The sequence below is a fragment of the Hyperolius riggenbachi genome, chromosome 3, assembly GCF_040937935.1.
Source record: "Hyperolius riggenbachi isolate aHypRig1 chromosome 3, aHypRig1.pri, whole genome shotgun sequence".
NCBI lineage: Eukaryota > Metazoa > Chordata > Amphibia > Anura > Hyperoliidae > Hyperolius > Hyperolius riggenbachi.
The window spans coordinates 303,212,935-303,235,670 of NC_090648.1; the positions used below are offsets into that span (position 1 = coordinate 303,212,935).

At 44.0% G+C, this 22,736-nt stretch overlaps 1 protein-coding gene across 5 annotated transcripts in view; it reads left to right on the top strand.

The window, feature by feature from the left end:
• The first annotated feature begins 7,061 nt into the window (after positions 1–7,061).
• Positions 7,062–22,736, top strand: part of PPP1R12A (protein phosphatase 1 regulatory subunit 12A) — a 181,797-nt gene continuing 166,122 nt past the window's right edge. For 3 of the 5 annotated variants that reach the window (XM_068276619.1, XM_068276622.1, XM_068276620.1), the window contains exon 1: positions 7,063–7,540. In XM_068276619.1, coding sequence (XP_068132720.1) covers positions 7,304–7,540 — 237 coding nt within the window. In that variant the 5' untranslated portion in view covers positions 7,063–7,303. Of the gene's footprint in view, positions 7,541–22,736 lie in introns of all 5 variants that reach the window. The other 2 variants (XM_068276618.1, XM_068276621.1) reach the window with 1 other exon arrangement.

Consider the following 22,736-nt stretch of genomic DNA (forward strand, 5'->3'; position numbering starts at 1 on the left):
TCGTTGGGCTACCACCCACAGACCAATGGTCAGACCGAGAGAATTAATCAATCTCTGGAACAGTTTTTAAGATGTTATGTGGCGGATGCACAGACTGATTGGGTCAAGTTTTTGCCGTTCGCAGAATTTGCACACAATAATTTGAAAAGCTCTTCTTCTGGATTCTCTCCATTTCAGGTGGTAACAGGAAGGTTGCCTAGGTTCTCCCCATTGCCAGTGGCCTCTACTCCGTTTCCAGCTCTGGAGGCTTGGCAAAAGTCATTTAAAAACATTTGGGGAATAGTAAAAAGAATCTAGAGAAGGCTTTCCAGAGTCAGAAAGGACAAGCTGACAAGAAACGTTCCATAGAGTGGAAGTTTCAGCCAGGAGACTTGGTCTGGGTGTCCACTCGTCATTTGGCCCTAAAACAGCCTTCACCCAAGCTAGGACCCAGATTCGTGGGTCCCTTCCCTGTAACCAGGAAAATCAACAATGTTACTTATGCCATTGATCTTCCTGCCAGTATGTGGGGTGTGAGATCATTCCATGTATCCCTGCTTAAGCCAGCAGTGCAGGTAGATTCCACTCCTCCTCCTCCTGTGATCATGGATGACCAACCTGAGTATGAAGTGGAAAAGATTTTAGACTCACGTATTGTACAGAACTCGGTACAGTATTTGGTTCACTGGAAGGGTTATGGCATTGAGGAAAGAACATGGGTACCCGAGTGCCGCATGCATGCGGATGAATTGAAGAGGGAGTTCCACGCCCTATATCCTGAGGAACCGGGTAGGAGCTGTCCGGAGTCCACTCCTCAGGGGGGGTACTGCGAGAAAACGCGGAAAAGCCGCCGCGTGCGCTCAGAGTAAGGCGGCTGTTTCCGCGTCCAACGCGGCGGTCTGCACGCGTGGGCCTACATCTGCCAGTATGGCCGAACGCGGAGAAACCGCTGCATGCCTTGATAGCGGTGTGGCGGATTCCGCGTCCAGCGCGGCGGGTGGTACGCAAGACATGTCTGGTGTGGCTGGGACTGATAGTCCACACAGGTTCAGAAGGACGCGCGCGCACGCACATTGAGAGGCAGAACTTTTATGACAGCCAGAAGGGAGTCAGCTGACGATTGCACCAGTTCCCATTGGTCCAGCACTTAGGGGAGGCGCTGGAGAGCGCTGGGCTATATATACTGGGTGCTGGTCATTCACTGGTTGTCTGCCTTTGCGATCACTACGTGGAAGCACTCAGACCTTATTGTCAGAGTCTGTGTTATCATTCTGTTATACTTCAGACTAGTCCCAGGGTGTTGATGATCAAGGACCTCACACCCAAAGATTAGGAATCTGTGTTATCATTCTGTTATACCTCAGACTAGTTCCAGGGTGTTAATGATCAAGGACCTCACACCCAAAGATTAGGGACTTGTGTTACCAATCTGTTATACTTCAGACTAGTTCCAGGGTGTTGATGATCACAGACCTCACACCCAGACTAGGGAATTGTATTATCATTCTGTTATACTTCAGACTAGTTCCAGGGTGTTGATGATCACGGAGCTCACACCAAGACTAGGCATTGTTTATTATCTGTTATGACCTTCTGCTTTCCTGACCACTCTTCTGTTCACTGATTTGGTACTTCGCTATATCTGATACTCTGTTGTCAAACCCTGCTTGCCTTAGGATTACCAAATCAGCCTCCTGTTTTTGTACCTTGTATGTCAGTGTGTTGCCGACCTGGCTTGTCCGACCTTGAGAGCTATCTCCCCAGTTAAGAGATAGTTCACAGATCAGTCAGTGGCATCCTTCTATTGGTGTCACTCACGCTCTGGTCCTTCCTTCTCCCAGTCTGACTCCTCCCCACGGGAGAGTCTCAGGCTGTTGAAAGGTACTACTCCAGCAGTATTCCTTCCTTACTGCCTTGTACCTGTCCTCCTGGTATTGTTCTCAAAGTATTACTGTTGCACCAAACACTCATATCTCTCAGGTGTCCAGAGGTTAGTAATATATCTGATTATCGGTGATACTGCAGATCATCAATAATCAGGTATATATCTGTATTCTTGGTGATACTGCAGATCACCAATAATCAGACCCTCTCTGTGTTACACCGATCGTTACAAAACTGTTATTTTACCGATGGTGCACATGTTCGTTATCGTTTATCATCGTTTGTGCAATCGCCGCATTTGTGTGCCACTGAACGATGAAATGCTGTGTAAGGATAGTAAACTATGCACCTGTCAGCATGTAATTTCTGAACTTCCAGTGGCCGGTACCAGAAACACAGTGAGCTGCACGCTGCCGGAGGACACCCGTGTGAACCGGGCCTAAATCTGTCATATACAGTGTGCTGTGTGACCCTCATTACTCCTTCCATAGATTTTGCATAAGCAGATCCTAGGGCCACCTTTTCACTTGACCTCACCTGACTGTGCTTATATAATCCACTTGTGTAGAGTGCTGTGTAGCTGGTGAGAGTTTGTATGCCACAAAAGAAAGGTCAGTAAAGAGCTAGTGGACAGGAGGGGTTGCATGCTCTAGAGTTCCTATGTGTGAGGACACTACCCTTTATGGGTAGACCTGAACTTAGGTTTATTCGTTTTGGAAAGTTATGCACTATTTGCCCTATATGGGAGGTTGTGGAACAAGAAATTCAAGGAATTGTCCTTACATTCTTAAAAACTGGCTTTACTCAAGGAATATTTACTCAAGCCATATTTGATGTATAGCATTGTCTGTATTATTATTATGTACCCCATGTTTGTTTTGCTTACTTTGTACAGTGCCACAGAATATGTTGGCACTTTATAAATCAAAATAATAAATTGTTATTCATTTCCATTTCGTATCCTCATCAGTAAGGTTTTTTTCCTTTGCTATGCCAACTGAAGTGATTTGCTTGGCTGAGCTATATTATATTGCATCTTCAGCAGCACTATACAGAGTATATCACATAAACATCTATGTTGTCTCCCACTCTGAATGGCTAGTAAACAAGAAACAAACCCCTCTGCAGTCCTTCTGTGGAAAGAGGCAATGAATCGGCTTCAACCAATGACTGTATGCTGTCCTGAGAAATTACAAAATATACATATCTGCTAATGTTCAAAATAGTATACAATTAAGACTTGCAGCTCAGTATAGAACATGCATTTATATTTGAGATGATTTCTAATCAAGATATTATTTTAATACAAAGAAAAAATTATAACAGAAAAAAATATTCATGACAAATGTTTCTTCTTTGCTCACAGTGATTCATGGTTGCCATGGTGCTTGCTTGATTTATAATGAAAATCATTTCTGTAGGAGATAAAATTAACTATTTTATTCTGCCAAGAGGAGTAGAACAGGAAGCCAAGCTTGGTACAGAAGTGGAGGCAGAAAGCACACTAAAATGCTTGTAGAACTATGTGGGTGTCTGCGCAGCTTTAAAATCTAAGCAACGTTAAAGTGAACCTATTACAAAAAATAAAATTATAAGTAACAGCGCAGTGTCTGCAGGAATCTATGATGAGCTTCAGATTGATTTTTATGCACTCAGAGGACCCCCTTTATCCCGATACACAAATTATATTGGAGGGCCTTGATATTCTTCAGTATGGAAATAAGCCTTGCTTTCAAATACTTAACTTCCCAACTGCAGAGTTTCAATACCCCGACTTTTAAATGGTAGGGGACAGAAGATGGTGCTTCACACGGGAATGAATATAAAGCTCAGAACGTCAAAGGCCTCTTGTACTGATCAGTGTTTTTAAACATTATTACTATGAAAGATGATGCTTGCTAAGTACCACCATTGTTGAAAAGGTCATCTCAAGTAGTCACTGGCACCTGTATTCTTTACAAGTTCCTGATATTTGTGTATAAATGCTCTTCAAACATCTCGTTATACTTTGAAAAAACTAAAACTATTTATTTAGACTTATTTATACATGATCAACCTTTTTTTTTAATCCTAAAACTCACTGTAATAGAATGAATATGACAACTTCAAGTACCCTTTAAAACGACCCCCAGGGGTACATGTACCACATGCTGAAAACCTAAGTTAAAAAAAAACACCAAGCCCTAACCGGATGCACAGAGATTGATTTGAAGTGTATCACAAGTATCTACTGATAACATTTATGGAGGAAATATAAAAGATACAGGTTAGAAAACGTATTTTAAAACCTTAAGATGACTTTTATGTGTGATGCTGAGGAAATGCAGCATATTTAGAATAATTAGGCCCGGTTCACATTAGCGGTGGCTATCTGGAATCGCCGTGCCGGAGCCGCACCGCATGCGGAACGGACGAAACGGACGCACGGCATAGCAATGTAAGTCTATGCCACCGTTCACATGCGTCCGTTTCGTCCGGACCGGATCCGGACTCCGGCGTCCGTTCCAACATGCGCTATTTTTTGGTCCGGCTCCTCCGGCAGCCGTATCCGGGGCGGAGCCGGACTGCACCATCCGGCCAATACAAATCAATGAGAACCGGATAGCGCACAACACACTGGCTAAAAATCCGGATGTTCTACCCCACTTCCTATGAGGATTGTTGCGGCGATATTGGATCGGGGACACATGGGCAAGCATTTTGGAGTGGAGCAGCACGAGCTGGAGATGTTGGCAGCATGTTGGAGGTGGAGGTGAGTGCTAAACAGCGGAGGGCCTGATTCCACAGGTCCCCCTTCTGCTGACCTCCCAGACCCCAACATTTTTTTTGTTTTTTACGTAACTTTTGCCAAACGGATCCGGATCGCATCCTGATGAACACCTGATGCAACCTGACCGGATCCGGATCGGATCCGGATCAGAACCGTACGGTTCCGATCCGGATCCGGTCCGGATCCGGTCAGGTCATCCGGTCCGTTTGGCAGACAACCGCAAGTGTGAACGGGGCCTAAAGCGATTTTATTGATATGAAGGAATAGTGCCGGATATCATTTTCTATATGGTGTATTTTAAAACCTATCGTAATGTTCAGAGAGAAATCATTTTGGCAATGTTTGCATCATGTCCTTCTTCCTTTTTGATAAATAGAAATACCTGACTCAGCAAAATCTTCATACTTTCCACCAGTTAAAAAGAATTCCTAGAGGTCTGTCTGAAATGACTGCATGACTGACTGAACTCTAATGACTATGGGTAACCTTAAAGGGTAATGGTATTTACATCCATAAGCACCCTTATCTGTTTGGCCCAAAGTGCATCAAAAACTGCAATGCACCTACCGAGTATGCCAGGAGATATGGCCACTGTGGCCTAGTGTTCCCCAATCCATGCTGACAGCTGTAAACAACAGTGATGTCATTGGCTCTCATAAAACTAGTGGAAAGACAGATGGCAAATATTGCGGAGGCTGGAGACATAGCTTCTGCTAAAGCAATGTGGGATTTCAAATATCACAGCCACAGACAAAACACTTCCCTCTGCCATCAACAGCTCCAACCTTCCGCTTGCCTCTGCATCTGGACACCCTAGGGGAGGAGTCCAAATATTTTGATGCTCTGTAGGTGATAAACAGATAACTTAACTTATGTGGTAAACATTTAACCCTGTTCAATCATGTCGGACCATGTCCGACATTGGTCTTTCCCACCATAGATCCAATGTCAGATATAGTCTAATACTTTGATTGCCGCCGACCCCATCCTCCGTTCCCTGTGCAACATAATTTAGATATATTCTTTTGCGCTTTTGGGTTGTCGTTGCCTGATCAAGTCCTGCATGGCGCCACACGATGTAGATTAAAGTGTTGGACAAAGTCTAACACTTTGATCCCCTTCAGCACCATGCTGCGCCACACAGTTACGCTGCTGTGCATTCGATGGAGCAGAGCTACAGCATGTTAGCTGACACCTGCCATGCCCCTGCTGTGTCATGCTGCCTGTTGCACTGAGTTATGCACATGCTCAGTGGCAAATTTAAACGAATTACATCAAATATCTCCACAGCCATGCCTCCTACACTCCCCAAATTGTTAGGGTATGAAGGGGACACCCCCAAGCTACATCTGTGCCAGATTACAGCCACCAATCCCTATAGGTTCCTGAGATAGGTGTATTTGATCTATATCGGGAACTGGCAGGTTTCAGTGGCTGCAATTTGGCACAAAGGTAGTTTGAGGGGGGGCTCCCCTCTCCCCTCCCTACCGTCAAAATTTGGGGAGCGTAGGAGGCGTGGCTACGGAGATATTGCCTACACCATAAAATAATAGGTAACCTCGCAGTACAGCATCGTACTGCGCCTGCGGGGCAGCATACATTTCCAGGCAGCACAATCTGACACAGAACCCCCTCCCCAATGCTGGGGTGCCTCCTTGCTCTAGGGTGAGGAGCTAAAGACCCTCTGGAACCCCCACCGCTGCAGCATTCCCTGGATTACCATGTCCCTGCCAAACACTCTGGCTACCTACACTGAAGGGGGGGCTGCTCTCTGGATACTGAAGGGGAAGGCCCTCTGGCTACCTACATTGAAGGGTGGCTCTGTGGCTACCTATACTAAAGGGGGCCTCTCCTGCTACCTATACTGAGATGGGTAGGGGGTCTCTCTGGCTACCGCGGGAGGGGGGTTTTAACACCCTCGCCTTAGGAGCTACGTAGCCTAAAAACTGCCCGGTTCACAAACTTAACCAAAACCTAACTACAGAAAAATTGTGAACTCAAATAAAATGTGATGTCATTGAAATACAATTGTAGCAATCATATTGCAAATCTCACACAAGGTTGCAAATCGCACATAAATGGTAACACAGTAATCCAAAATAATGATCTGACCACATATTAGCTCCCAGAAGGGTTATATGCCAATGTGTCCCAATTATCATACATAACAGCTATTAAACGGTGTACGTGAGAATAAAGAAGCGAAGTGTTCTCCGAGCGCCTAGATCAGCTGGCTGTCCGCCCAGAAGTCACAGCGAAGCTGCTGCCTCTTCTTACTACATGTAACAACTCATCCTTCTCAAAACAAGGCAGATATGACGTCCTCTTCCCACCAGCCAATCAACGCTCTTCTACACGAACAGCGCTCCTCCCTAAGCAGAGGCGACGGCGTTGAGCTTCTTCAACATATAGCCTGTCGTCCGCGTTCTCGCGAGAATATGCAGATGAGTGTCGAGGACGCGCGTCGTGTGTGCGCAGCCGGTCGGGGCCTGCAGACGTCTGTGTGACAGAGAGGAGAAGCTGGGTGTGGGCCCCGGAGCCGGCCGAGGCTCAGCAGCAGTCGAGGCAGTGGGGTGGTGTTGAACACTTCTCCCCCCCGGAGTGTCAGGCCCACAGAAGGCGCAGAGGAGAGCTGCGGGGAGGGAGGGCAGGACCCGGGGCTGGGAGGGAATGAAGATGGCGGACGCCAAGCAGAAGAGGAACGAGCAGCTCAAGCGCTGGATAGGCTCGGAGACTGACTTGGAGCCGCACATTATCAAGCGGAAGAAGACCAAGGTGAAGTTTGACGATGGAGCGGTGTTCCTGGCCGCCTGTTCCAGCGGGGATACCGAGGAGGTGCTGAAGCTGCTGGACCGGGGGGCTGACATCAACTACGCCAATGTGGACGGCCTGACCGCTCTGCACCAGGTACCCGTCACTGCCTCTGCCAGGCTGCCTCACCTGAGGGCTACATCCGCCTGCTGACATCCCTGGGAAGCCCTGGCTGAAGGAGGGGGAGGCTCTCTGGTCACTAGAGGGTTAATCCTGGCTGCTGCAGGGAATGTAGCAGACACCTGGCCTCTGACTAGGCCCCATAAGGAGCTTCCTTACTTTTGTAGTCCTACAATAAATATGTTTGTCAATACGGTCATTCTCAAGATGCCCAGTGTTTGTATCATCCCTAAATAACACCAAAATCATTCTGTGAGTTGTCAGAGGGGTATAAACAATGCATGGCTTCTTCCAAATGTTTCAAATTTGTGTACAAATAGTTATTGTTTTGCAGGGATGTGTGATATGGTTGGCATAGCTTTTTATTTTGTTTGCTTATTGTACTATTCCTTCAGTATGTTTGCAGATTGTTTATCTGTTCTAAAAGTGGTAATCTGTAAATATTGTATTTGAAGCTTTTCATACACATTCCAAGACCGTTCATAATGGTAATTGTGGGTAGTCAACTGACATTGGCCAAGATCATTTTCTGACAGGTGAATTTGTTTTTTAATTTGATGATGTGAGATTTCTCAGTTTCCCTTTTTTGTTTTGCGTTCCCTGTGAAGGGTAAATAGTGGTGATGAGCTCATGTTGTATTGAATTAGGAGAAAATTCTGCTAACTTGATTGGGTAGACGGCACCCTCTTCAACTGCTAGGTTTCAGACGGGTGGTAGTGTTATGCCCACACCATTCGGCCAATTAGAATGCTTCAAGTTGTAGACGTTGCTGTGATTGAAGAACTGTTCTACATGGACTTTCATACTGGCTCACTTTAACCAGACGTTCGTTGGGGCTTATCAAACTTGGGAGTTGATGATCAATTAATCATATACTAGTTAAAGAAACTGTAATGCTGGGAATACACGGCTCGATTCTGCGCCCAATCATTTTTGCCCGCTTAATTCTCTTATCTTCTGCTCGTTTTTCTTATCTATTTTTTTTTTTTTCAATTAACTTCAATAGTGAATCGAGCAGCAAAACGATCGAACGGTGATCGGACATGTCGGAAATTATCTATGTAGCCATCCTAATGGCTCAGAATCGAGCCTTGTAGTCCCAGCATAAGGAAAAAAATTCAGATAACTCAGTAGAGAGAAGTCTCTGGATCCTCCAGAGGAATAACCTGTCCTCTGGCTCACAGTTTCAGCATTGGCACCCCTAAAGCTTGCGATCAGCAGCACTGCAAACAGCTTGCGCAGTAGCACAGAGCCACTGCTCGGGTTTGGCGGAAAAAGACAAGCCGTTCAGCTCAGTGGTAGTCTGAGCTGCCTGTGCATTGCGGCCAAGCTCCGTCAACAGTCCCTTGTCAACTTAGTTGCAAGGGTCTCTGTGCTGGAATGTCAAGGATGAGGAATACTGGGCAAATCCAGAGGATCTCTTCTAGTTTCGGACACTATTTTCACTGCCGCTTTCCTTTAATTGCCAGTGTGTAGATATGATTAGCTCCTAGCAAAGTTCTGATTCTTGTTAAACTGGACTTGCAAACTTTTTTATTTTTATAGATCTATACCTTGTCACAAGTTTAGTATGTAAACAAGCTGGCACTAGTCTACTTTAGGTGACCCAGCAGAAACACTCATTAGTAAATGATGCTAATGTGATTGGTTGGTGTTTCAACAGTTCTCCAATGACTGAATCCTCTTTGACTTTTAGGACTCAGATAGGTTGTTATGATGTCCACACTATTCAGCCAATTACAATGCTTCAAGTTGTAGAGGGTGCTGTGATTGGAGAACTGTTGCGTGTGAGGTTTCCCGCTGGGTCACATCAAGTAGACTAACATCAACAAGCATTTGTCTTTGATAGGAGGTAATGTGAAGGTTTGTCTAGCTACGTTGCTCTGACTCTTTTCAGATTTGCACAAGTAGAAAACAAGCTCAAAAATGAGGTTGTTAAAACAGCAGTTGTTGGAGCAAAAAGTAATAATGAAAACCATTAATGAGGATTTGGGTTTCAACTTTCCTAAACTTTATAGTTTTTGTGGCTGAAGATAAAGTATTGCTCAAGCTAACACTGTTTTGATTTTGGATAGAGTATGGGCTGTTTACAAGTTGGGCTGTGTTTTTGTTTTCCTTGTTGGAGAGTTTGTCTTCTGTTCCTTGACTGTCACCAGGACTGGAAGTGGGAGTCCTCTTTTTGGTGAAAACAGCATTAAAAGTCCCCCCCCCCCCCTCCAGGTAAAAACGTGGGCCTGAGACCGAGCTCCTTCCACGTAAAAGTATGGCCGAAAACCACGTGGGCCTGAGAGAAACACCCCCCCCCCCCCCAAGAAACCACATGTGGGCCTGAAAGAAAGTCCAGCCCTAAAGCGTGCCCTGCACCTGCGATCGCCATCAACCTTTACATATCTGGCATCAATATGGAGGATGAGTACCATCCAGGAGTGTGTGACATAGTTTGAAGTCAGGGAGTGGGGCATGTCTTCTCTGCTACATCCACCCACCCGTGAGCAGCGGACCAATTAGAGCTGTCCATTAATGTGAGCAAGGGGTAGCGCTACTCTGACATCTCCGCTGTGCATGGCTAGGGCAGAAAAATCAGCGTGTCAGTGCATGCTGACACAAGAACAAACGCTGTAAAGGTGCTAGGCACCCCTGCAAAGTGCTTGCTGGGCACCCACTTTGAGATCTGCTGGATTAAACATTTGATTAAATATTGATCATTAAAGGAGCACTATTGTGAAAAATTGTAATACATCCAAATGCATGTGAAGTATGTTTCTTCCAGAGTAAAATGAGCCTAAATTACTTTTCTCCTGTGTTGCTGTCACTTACAGTAGTGAGTAGAAACCTGACAGAATCGACTGGTGTTTGACTAGTCCATCTCTTAATGGGAGATTCTAAAGCACTCTCTGGAAAGGATCTATACAAACATGCAGCCCACCCCCCCACCTGTTTGCACACTATTCTAGCAGTTGGGACTGAGCAACTGCTGTTCACGAAGTACTTTTGAAAATACTGAAAACCTTGAGAATCCCCCATGAAGAGATGGGCTAGTTGAAAACCTGTCAGATTTCAACTGCCTACTTCTTTAAGTGACAGCAACATAGGAGAATAGGTAATTTATAGTACATTTTACCCTGGGAAAATTTAACTTTTTATTTATGTATGTACATGTATTTTACTACCCTTTTTTTTTTTTTTTTTTTCTTTTTTTTTCTTCACAATGGTGGTGAAAATCGGTGGTCATTTTCAATTGGATATTGATTATGAAAGGCTATACTGACATTGAGGGAGACCTGTGCAGAAGTGGCACAAGAGTTAGGCCCTTTTCAAACTAGCGTGTTTTCATTGCATTACCTTACCCATTTTTAACGCAGGGTAATGCTAAAGCAATTAAAGTCTGATGCAATGCACCAGAAGCATTTAATCTGGCGCTAGGTCATCAGCGCATAATGGTATAGCATCTGTGGTAATGTACGTTGACCGTAAGTCAATGGTGCCGCAGTTATTTTAAACTTTAGCATTAGTGGTGCGCATTTGCGTATTTCCGCAGGAAGTGAGCGATAGAGAGCCTCATTTATGGTGTGTTTTGGAGCGAAGCATTACATTAATGTTTATTGACACAGGTAACTATAAAACTGCTTTTTTTTCGTGGTGCGATCATCCAATACACCACAATAATAAAAGAAAGCTGGTGGTTGTGATTGGAAAATGGACATCAGATCAGATCTTTGCTGGGATTTGATCTGATATTTGTAATTTAAACAAATTTTCAGGCCCACTTCAGTCGCCTCTCTCAAAGCTTAAGGGGAATCTGAAGTGAAAATAAACTAGTAGTACTGTAATGTACAGCTAAGAAATAGAACATCAGTAGCAAAGAAAGAAGTCTCCTATTGTTTCCAGTACAGATATGGTTAAGAAACTTAAGCCGCATCTACACGCGTAGTTGCGGCTCCGATGTTCCTTATCAATCGAGCCGCAGATGCGGCTTGATTGATAAGATCCGACAGGACGGATCTCCGCACCGCCGATTCCATGCTCGCTCCCCGCGAGGGGACAATGGCTGGGAATCGAGCGGAAGATAAGCGGGGACGAGCGGGGAATCTAATCTGACGCGGCGGGGACGCGGAAGAGGCGATCCGGCGGCTAATCCAGCCGCCGGATCGCAGCAGCATCTATGCGTGTAGATGCGGCTTTAAAGATCTTCACTGAGCTCTCTGACTGTCAGAGAGCAGTGCTATTTACTGAAGCACTTATAGATCAAAGAAACAGTGAAAGACAACTTCAGATAAAATTTTGCTGCAGTGAAGTTCAAAGGGTCATTAGTTCTGCCCTGTTTCATAGTTTAAAATGCAGAGTGTAGTTTGTAAACTGAAAATATTAGAGAGTGATAAAAAAATGCTATATAACTGAAAATAAAAATGCATTTTTTTGTTTTTCATTGCTACTAATGTCCTATCAATTATCCGTACTACACATACAATTTTTACAATTTTTTTTTGTTAGCTCCAGTGTCACTTTAATAGAAGATGCAAGAATAATATATCTTCAGAGATGTGCATAGTAGCATCAGAATAGCTTTAGAATGGCTTTTTTATGATAGAATAAAGCATTTAACTGGTGTACCACTTCACTATCCATAGTCATCAGCTAAAACAGGGCTTATAACAGATATTAGTGTCTGCAGACATTATTCTTGTAATGTCTGAATGAGCTCTGAGAATAAAATATCCAGTCTATAGCCAGCTATGTTGTGTGGTCAGCTATGTGTTTTTAAGTCTCAACACACTTGTGTGTTCACCAGTGCATATCAATCTGTAATAGGCCTGAACGATTTTAGGAAAAAATAGAATTGCACGATTTCTGTGAGAAATTGCGTATTCGATTCACGATTTTCAATACACAACGATGGATCAGCACACCGATGGTATGAGTTCCCCCAGTATAGGTAGCCAAATATAGGTGCCCCCAGGATAGTTTAGCAAACTATAGGTGCCCTAGGAAAGGTTAGCTAGCTATAGGTGTGCCAGTATAGGTAAGCCAGCTATAAGTGCCGCACTACAGGTTAGCCAGTATGGGTGCCGCACTACAGGTTAGCCAGTATGGGTGCCGCACTACAGGCTAGCCAGTATGGGTGCCGCACTACAGGCTAGCCAGTATGGGTGCCGCACTACAGGTTAGCCAGTATGGGTGCCGCACTACAGGTTAGCCAGTATGGGTGCCGCACTACAGGCTAGCCAGTATGGGTGCCGCACTACAGGCTAGCCAGTATGGGTGCCGCACTACAGGCTAGCCAGTATGGGTGCCGCACTACAGGCTAGCCAGTATGGGTGCCGCACTACAGGCTAGCCAGTATGGGTGCCGCACTACAGGCTAGCCAGTATGGGTGCCGCACTACAGGCTAGCCAGTATGGGTGCCGCACTACAGGCTAGCCAGTATGGGTGCCGCACTACAGGCTAGCCAGTATGGGTGCCGCACTACAGGCTAGCCAGTATGGGTGCCGCACTACAGGCTAGCCAGTATGGGTGCCGCACTACAGGCTAGCCAGTATGGGTGCCGCACTACAGGCTAGCCAGTATGGGTGCCGCACTACAGGCTAGCCAGTATGGGTGCCGCACTACAGGCTAGCCAGTATGGGTGCCGCACTACAGGCTAGCCAGTATGGGTGCCGCACTACAGGCTAGCCAGTATGGGTGCCGCACTACAGGCTAGCCAGTATGGGTGCCGCACTACAGGCTAGCCAGTATGGGTGCCGCACTACAGGCTAGCCAGTATGGGTGCCGCACTACAGGCTAGCCAGTATGGGTGCCGCACTACAGGCTAGCCAGTATGGGTGCCGCACTACAGGCTAGCCAGTATGGGTGCCGCACTACAGGCTAGCCAGTATGGGTGCCGCACTACAGGCTAGCCAGTATGGGTGCCGCACTACAGGCTAGCCAGTATGGGTGCCGCACTACAGGCTAGCCAGTATGGGTGCCGCACTACAGGCTAGCCAGTATGGGTGCCGCACTACAGGCTAGCCAGTATGGGTGCCGCACTACAGGCTAGCCAGTATGGGTGCCGCACTACAGGCTAGCCAGTATGGGTGCCGCACTACAGGCTAGCCAGTATGGGTGCCGCACTACAGGCTAGCCAGTATGGGTGCCGCACTACAGGCTAGCCAGTATGGGTGCCGCACTACAGGCTAGCCAGTATGGGTGCCGCACTACAGGCTAGCCAGTATGGGTGCCGCACTACAGGCTAGCCAGTATGGGTGCCGCACTACAGGCTAGCCAGTATGGGTGCCGCACTACAGGCTAGCCAGTATGGGTGCCGCACTACAGGCTAGCCAGTATGGGTGCCGCACTACAGGCTAGCCAGTATGGGTGCCGCACTACAGGCTAGCCAGTATGGGTGCGCACCACAGGCTAGCCAGTATGGGTGCCGCACCACAGGCTAGCCAGTATGGGTGCCGCACCACAGGCTAGCCAGTATGGGTGCCGCACCACAGGCTAGCCAGTATGGGTGCCGCACCACAGGCTAGCCAGTATGGGTGCCGCACCACAGGCTAGCCAGTATGGGTGCCGCACCACAGGCTAGCCAGTATGGGTGCCGCACCACAGGCTAGCCAGTATGGGTGCCGCACCACAGGCTAGCCAGTATGGGTGCCGCACCACAGGCTAGCCAGTATGGGTGCCGCACCACAGGCTAGCCAGTATGGGTGCCGCACTACAGGTTAGCCCAGGCATGGGCAAACTTGGCGCTCCAGCTGTTGAGGAACTACAAGTCCCACAATGCATTGTAGGAGTCTGACAGCCACAGTCACGACTCATAAAGGCAAATGCATTGTGGGATTTGTAGTTCCTTAACAGCTGGAGGGCCAAGTTTGCCCATGCCTGAGTTAGCCAGTGTATAGGTGCTGCAGTACAGGTTAGCCATACAAATCTCTCTTGCCTTCGTGTATACAGGCAGATCCACCCTCGTGTATACAGGCAGATCCCCCTTGCCGCCAATGGCCGATGTTGCGTGCTTTGTTCCTGGCCTTCTCCTTCGCTCCCGGCCTCCTCCTCCGGTAAAGTTTAAATTCCATTGCACCACATTGCATAGCTGCAGGGGGAGCCGTGGTGAAGAGCGAACGAGTGCTCGCATAGTAACGCGGGGCCTGTACCAGGAAGTTTGACATTACTTCCTGGCGGCCAGCGTTACTAGGCAACGCTCGCCGTCTCTTCACCGCGGCTTGCCCCGCAGCTATGCAAGGCAGAGCGGCCAATTGGTATTGAAATTTTACAGAAGGAGGGGGCCAGCAGCGGAGGGGAAGGCCAAGCGCAAAGTGGATAACAGTGCTTTGACGATCTGAAGATCGTCTTGGGCTTGATCACGATTCTCTGTTTAAAACCGCAAATCGTTCAGCCCTAGTCTGTAACATTGTTCTGCTGAAAAATGCACAGAAGTGTGGTAGGGCCGTTTCAGATGGTTTACACCAGTGTATCAGTCCACTGCCTGATGACTTTCTTCTTTGATCTTATGGTTGCTTGCAGGCATCTGTAAGCATTCAGCATAGATGGTGAGGAATTGTCTGTCTGCTGCATGTAGATCTGCACAACTGTGCGGTAGATGTTATACATAGTGGTTTTCTGCTGCACAACCATTGAGTCATAGTTACAAATTCTGCTATTCAGGTGCACTATATATTTTATTCAGTTCTGCTTTAAAGTCTTAATTATTCGCCACGAAAGCCCCAGTGGTACTGTATTTTGTAACTTTGTGACTTGTGCATAGGACTGATGTTCACAACTGCTAGTACCCAATTTCCAACAAAATGAATGTGTTGTATATACAGTATTCTGTTTGTAGCCTACTGATTGGAATCTCTGTGTTGGCCAAATAAGGGCAGGCTAGCATTAGAAGATAATGAGGTAGTGAGCAGTTTTGAGTCAGGTTTTGTTGCAATACATTTATCTATGACCTTCAGTAGTTATGTTGCAGATATTGGTTAGAAGTGTAAGTTTTTCACTGTAAAATTCTTCTTCTTCATAATGCGTTTGTTTAAAGATATTTATTGTTGGTGCTGTTTCCTGCTTAAAGTGGACCCAAACTAAAAATACAAGATTTCAGAAATAAAATCTATTTTCTAAATTATAATAATAAAATAGCAGCCTTTTTTCAGCTGCATGATGACAGATATAAAATATTTTACATTTATTGGAGAAACCCCTCCCTTCCTTTCATATTGCCGGCAAATAATCCGGCAAACTGGTGGAGTAGATGGTGTCCAGCAAAGGAGGAATTGCTAATGGCTGCCCCCTGTATAACTCTAGTTATGCAAAGAGAGGGTGAAAAGCATGCACTGAAATGTTCATAGGCTTGAAGGAGTGCTTATTTATCTTTGTATGTGTCAGAGTAGTGCAACTAAATATTTTGAATTAAAAAAAATGTTTGGTTTGGGTCCGCTTTAACTATGCCATGATAATTACATGCATTCGTTATTATAGTGGCTTTTTTTTCTCATTCTGTCCTCTAGCACTTATAGTACAGTAAAACTCCCATTATCCAGAACTAGGTTAACCAGAGTTCTCAAGCAACCAGAAAAGAAAAGCTTTTTTTCTGGCAGGATGCATAAAGCTACTTTTACACTTTAAACACTTATAAACATCTGATACATTAAGTCTGGCCTTCGTCTTAATTTGTTTTTATTTACAGTATTTCAATATTAATACAGAGCTTATTGGAAGTATACAGTGTTGGGTATAGTACTGTTTTGGCAAGGCCTATTTTTAAGATTGACTCTCAAGCAACCAGAAACTACGCTAACCGACATCAGCCAATCTTCATTGGTGCCGGTTATTGAGTGTTTTTTAACAAGGCTGTGGAGTCTGTTCAAAAATCATCCGACTCCCCAGTTTATGAAACCTCCGACTCCAGGTACCCAAAATGGCTCTGACTCTTTGACTCCAACTCCTTACTCTAATACTTGCCAGGGCTGTGGATTTGATACAAAAATCATCCGACTCAAAGGCCTAGTGCACACCAGAGCGGTTCGGCAGCGTTTTTCGATCCGCTTGCGGATGTGGAAACGCTTGGGTAATGTATTTCAATGGGCTGGTGCACACCAGAGCGGGAGGCGTTTTGCAGAAACTCATACTCCCGGGCTGCTGCAGATTTTGGATTGCGGCGGCGTTTCTGCCTCCAATGTAAAGGATAGGAAAACCGCAAACCGCTCTGAAAAACGGCAGTTCAGAGCGGTTTTGCAGGCGTTTTTGTTACAGAAGCTGTTCAGTAACAGCTTTACTGTAACAATATCTGAAATCTACTACACCAAAAACGCTTCACAAAACCGCAAAATGCTAGCTGAAACGCTACAGAAAAATAAGAAAAAAGCGTTTCAAAATCTGCTAGCATTTTGCGGATCTGCTAGCGGGTTTTGGTGTGCACCAGGCCAAACTCACGACTCCTCAGTTTATGAAACCACTGTCTCCAACTCCAGGTACCCAAATTTGCTCCGACTCCACAGCCCTGGGTTTTACTGTAATGCTAATAAGATACTTTTTTTTTTCTAGAAAATGTTAACTAGTTTAGAGGGGTATTTAACATTGGTTCCATAGTAGGCCACTCTTTTAATAAAGGGTTTTCTGCTTTGGCCACATACACCAATCAGATTCAAGTTTTTTTTTTTCTTTTAGTTTCATATGTATTGGTGGATGTATTATTGTAGGGCAGTACAGTTTGTATCTTTTTTCCCCCCCTCTCCTCATTCACAAATTGGTGTTGGCTGTGTTAATGAGTACACACAAATATTACGGACTTGAAGTAGAATTCTGGGATTGAGATTGGCTGAGCCTTGGTACACTCCTTCAATTTTGATTGGCCAATTTTAAAACCTTGTAGTATGATGGTTAACAGCTTTTGAATACTGTGAGCAGATTGTGTAGGTGAACTCTTATATTTACATGGAAGTGATAAAATTGGTCTGTAATTGGCCAGTCAATATTGAAGGTGTGTATTAGGCTTCAAAAAAGGTCAACTTGCTAGATATAGAGGGCCTCAGGTGTGGCCTCTGATATTGTCAAAGAACTGTATATTATATTCCACATTTATCATAATTAAAGTGAACCTGAACCGAGTAAAATTATTTAAAATCAGCACATGGTGTTCACTGCAAAGGAATATTCCATACTTACCTCGCCGTCCGTTCCTCTCAGAAGCTCACAATTTTATTTCTTCCAATTCTGACATTTTATCAGAACTAAAATATCTGTCAGTTATAACTGAAAGGACAACTGATAAGCAACGTAATGTCCATGTTTTCCTATGGCTCAAGTGGGAGATATTCAGTTCAGGGGACACGGCGGATTACTTGTAATGGGAGCACTGAAGCGAACTATGAGGTAGGACACTTCATGTTCAGAAGAAATTATCAAAACTGCTAATGACATTTGAGGACTTTTTTTTTTTTTTTTGTGAAATCCCTTATGCGACCCAGGTTTATCCTGACTTTGCCTCCTGCGGCCCCCAGGTAAATTGAGTTTGAGACCCCTGCTGCAGAGCCTTCTGGTCCTCTTTGTCAACTCATTCCAGCAATGGGCCCTAGTGAAGTTCTTCAGCCAGCTTGGTCAAATGGCATGCAACTTGACTGGGGGACAGCAGTGGAAGGAGAAGGGGTGGGGTGAAGATCAGGAAGGCTGTATGGGATACAGCGCCCTTTTCTATAGGTAAGTATTTAACCTGACATGACTTTCCTCACTTCAGGTTTGCTTAAATTGAGCAAAGCAATTCCAGACATAGGGCTGGTGCACACCAAAACCCGCTAGCAGATCCGCAAAATGCTAGCAGATTTTGAAACGCTTTTTCCTCTTTTTCTGTAGCGTTTTGCGGTTTTGTCTAGCGGTTTTGGTGTAGTAGATTTCCTGTATTGTTACAGTAAAGCTGTTACTGAACAGCTACTGTAACAAAAAACGCCTGGCAAACCGCTCTGATGCGCCGTTTTTCAGAGCGGTTTGCGGTTTTCCTATACTTAACATTGAGGCAGAAACGCATCCACAATCCAAAAAATGCCTCACCCAGGCATTTTTCGTTTCTGCAAAACGCCTCCCGCTCTGGTGTGCACCACCCCATTGAGATACATTGACATAGCAGATCCGCAGCCGCAAGCGGATCTGAAAACGCCCAAAAAGCCGCTCGTTGTGCACCAGCCCATAGTCAGAGGCACCATAGTGAGGTATAGTACAATGTAGTAAATTTTACCCATTTCTGCGTTAATTACCTTGGTTGCAGCACCAGAAAACCTTTCTATGTCTACACTACCTTCCAAATTATTATGAAAATTGTATTTAAGTGTCATAAAGATTAAATATTTTGCTTTTCAATTAAACTCATGGATGGCATTGTTTGAGAGCTATTTTAATCACTGAAATCAATCTGACACCTCTGATAACTAGTTTGCCAGGTGAGCCCCGATTAAAGGAAAAACTCATAAAAACAAATAAGGGGGTTTCATGTTTTTAAGCAGAACACCATTTTCAAGCAATATGAGAGAGAAAAATGATGCTGCCGAAAAGTGTGAAATAGTTGAATGCATTGGACAATGTAAGAATTCCTTTATATTTCATGAAAACTTAAAGGGAACCTTAACTGAGAGGGATATGGATGTTTCCTTTTAAACAATGCCAGTTGCTTGTCAGTCCTGCTGATCTCTTTGCTTGCACTAGTTGCTGAATCGCACACCTGAAACAAGCATGCAGATAATCCAGGCTGACTTCAGTCAGAGCACTTGATCTGGATGCTTGTTGAGGGGCTGGGGCTAAAAGTATTAGAGACACAGGGTCAGCAGAAGATTCGGGCAACCGGTATTATTTTAAAAGGAAAAATCTATATCCTTCTCAGTCTAGGTTCCCTTTAAGCATCTACTTTGTACTGTTAAAAGCATTGTGGCTGACTTGGAGCACACACAATTTTAGGTATCTGAAGTCGGTGGTTTCAATAAACTGAGTCTGAGTTAGATTATTTTTTTTGTTCCAATTCCACAGCCCTGGTAAAAATTAGGCTAAGGAGTCAGTCTAGAAGTCGGAGCAGTTTTGTGTACCTGAAGTCGGTGGTTTCATAAATTGAGGAGTTGGAGTCGGATTATTTTTGTACCGACTCCACAGCCCTGTCTAAGCTCACAAGCAGAAACAGCTGCAGTAGGCCCAGAACTACAAGAAGACAGTCTTGTTTTCTGATAAGTCCTGTGCAACTCCGGATAAATGGAGTGGTGAATGGCTGGTTAACGGCCACCACATCCCAATAAGGCTGCGATTTCAGCAAGGAGTTGGCAGCGTAATGTTATGGGCTGCAATCATGGGAAGATTACGGTTTGGCCCCTTCATGGTCCCCGAAGGTGTGAAAAATAACCTCTGAAACGTATGTGGAGCTATTGATGACTTTTTTCCATGGTACAAAAAGAATTGTATTTTCTGTGATAAAATCCTCTTCATGCATGACAATGCACCATCTCCTGCTGCAAGGATTACCTTTGCTTCATTGGCTGCTATTGTCATAAAAGGAGAAAAACTCATGGTGTGGCCCACATCCTCCCCTCACCTCCATCCTATTGAGAACCTTTGGAGCAACCTCAAGCGAAATATCTTGAGTGGGAGGCAGTTTACATCCAAACAGCAGCTTTGGCAGGCTATGCTGACATCCTGCAAACAAATTCAAGCAGAAACTCTGCAAAAACTAACAAGTTCATTTGTAACTTGACCCATTTAGATGTTTTTGATTAAAATAGTTTTTTATTCCAGTAAATATTACATCCTACTCCTATTGCTACAAATTACCATTTTCAGTTCCTTATGATCTATAAAATGTTTTGAAACTCTGTTGTGCGATATAATTTGGAACAGGCCATTTTTATTTTTTTATTTTTGAAAAACCTACCTTTATCATTAGGAGGTTTAATTAACATTCAAACTATACTGTAATGGTTGATGACGCAAAATAATGTTGACTGCCACTTGCATCATCTATTCAGGAAAATTTGAGAAAAATATAATTTGGAACGCAGTGTATATATTGTCCTGCCCTTCCAGGAATGTCACAGCCTAAGCTAATTAGATATGTAGAATTGTCTTCCCAATGCACTATGGGAGACTAGGTATTCTTTCTGCTGGGTTTGGAGAACACTGTAAACGTTCCACAATGATGTACCTTCTAGCAGTAAAAATGTTGCAATCTGTGATAATTTTCTGAATGTAAAGCAAGGCGAGGAAATAAGTGAACACTGACTAAATTTATTAACCACTTGAGCCTAACTGGACAAATTTTTGTCCAGTTAGGCTGCGCGCACTCCCGCGGGTCACGCGTGCTCCCGCGGGCCCCCCGTGCGTGCTCCCGCCGGCAGCCGTTAGCCCAGCGATCAATGAAAAGGGATAATAGATCCCTTTCATTCATCAGACCCCCTGGGAGAAATGCCGACAGCATCTCTTCAGATGCTGCGACTTTTCTGAGCTAAAAAAGTTCCTGGTCTTCTTTCTTCTTCCTGGGAGCGAGATCGCTCGCTCCCAGGACTTTTTGACTGTGGCCATCATGTGGCCAAATAGTAAAACTATACCCCAAACCACATTTTATTAAATACATGTTTAAACATTTAAAATCCCCTGTTTACCCCCCACATCAAAAAATACCCACATAAAAGTTTTAATAAAAAATAAAATAAAAAAATTACAATAATAAAAAAAACATAAATAGTTACCTAAGGGCCTGAACTTTTTAAATATTCATGTCAAAGGAGTATATCAATATGATTTATTAAATTATGGGCTTCTAAATAGTGATGGATGCAAATTGAAAAAAATGCACCTTTATTTCCAAATTACATATCGGCGCCATACATTGTGATAGGGATATAATTTAAATGGTGTAATAAGCGGGAGAAATTGGTAAATAAAGTACATAGGTTTTAATTATGGTGGCATGTATTAATTTCAAACTATAATGGCCAAAAGCTGAGCAATGATTTTTTTTTTCCATTTCTTTCTTAATATTCCTGTTAAAATGGATTTAGAATAAATTCTCAGCAAAATGTATCACCCACAGAAAGCCTAATTGGTGGCGGAAAAAACAAGATATAGATCAATTCATTGTGATGAGTAGTGATAAAGTTATTGGCAAATGAATGGGAGGTGAAAGTTGCTCAGATGTAAAAAAAAATAAAAAATCTCAACCCTGTAGGCTGAAGTGGTTAATGAATATTCTGAGAAAATAGGTAATTTTATTTCCAATACATTTCCTCTTTGACTGTCTCTACCTCCAAAGTTGGCCTTGAAGGACAACTGAATAGAGAAGATGATAGAGGCTGCCATATTTATTTATTTTTAAACCATACCAATTGCCTGGCAGTCCTGCTGATTTATTTGGATGCTGTAGTGTCTGAATAACAGCAGAAACAAGCTTTCAGCTAATTTTGTCAGATCTCACAATGTCAGTAACATTTAATCTGGTGCATGCTTGTTCAGGGTCCATGGTGTTTGAGGCAGATGCTCAGCAGGATAGCCAGATAACTGACATTGCTTAACCACTTCAGCCTACAGCGTGGAAAATCTCATGCAATAACTTTATCGCTACTAATCACAATTAATTGATCTATATCTTGTTTTTTCCGCCACTAATTAGGCTTTCTTTAGGTAGTACATTTTGCTAAGAATTTTTTTCTAAATCCATTTTAACAGGAAGATTAAGAAATGGAAAAAAAACATTATTTCTCAGTTTTTGGCCATTGTAGTTTAAAATGAATACATGCTAGCGTAATTAAAACCCATGTATTTGCGTATTTGTCCCGCTTATTACGCCTTTTAAATTATGTCCCTATCACAATTTATGGCGCCGATATTTTATTTAGAAATAAAGGTGCATTTTTTCAATTTGCGTTCATCACTATTTACAAGCTTATAATTAAAAAAAAAATTAATAAGATGCTCTCTTAACATGTATAGTTAAAGTTTAGACCCTTAGGTAACTATGTAGTTTTTTTTTTATTTTTTTTAAATTGTAATTTTTTTATTTTTTAATTGAAAAATGTATGTGGGTGATTTTTAGTTTGGGAGGTAAACAGCTATTTTTAGGTGTAATATAATGTAATTCTTTCTTTAAAAAATGTATGTGGGTGCAGTTTACTATTTGGCCACAAGGCCAGAGTAAAAAAAATTCCTGGAGCATACGATCACGCTGCCAGGA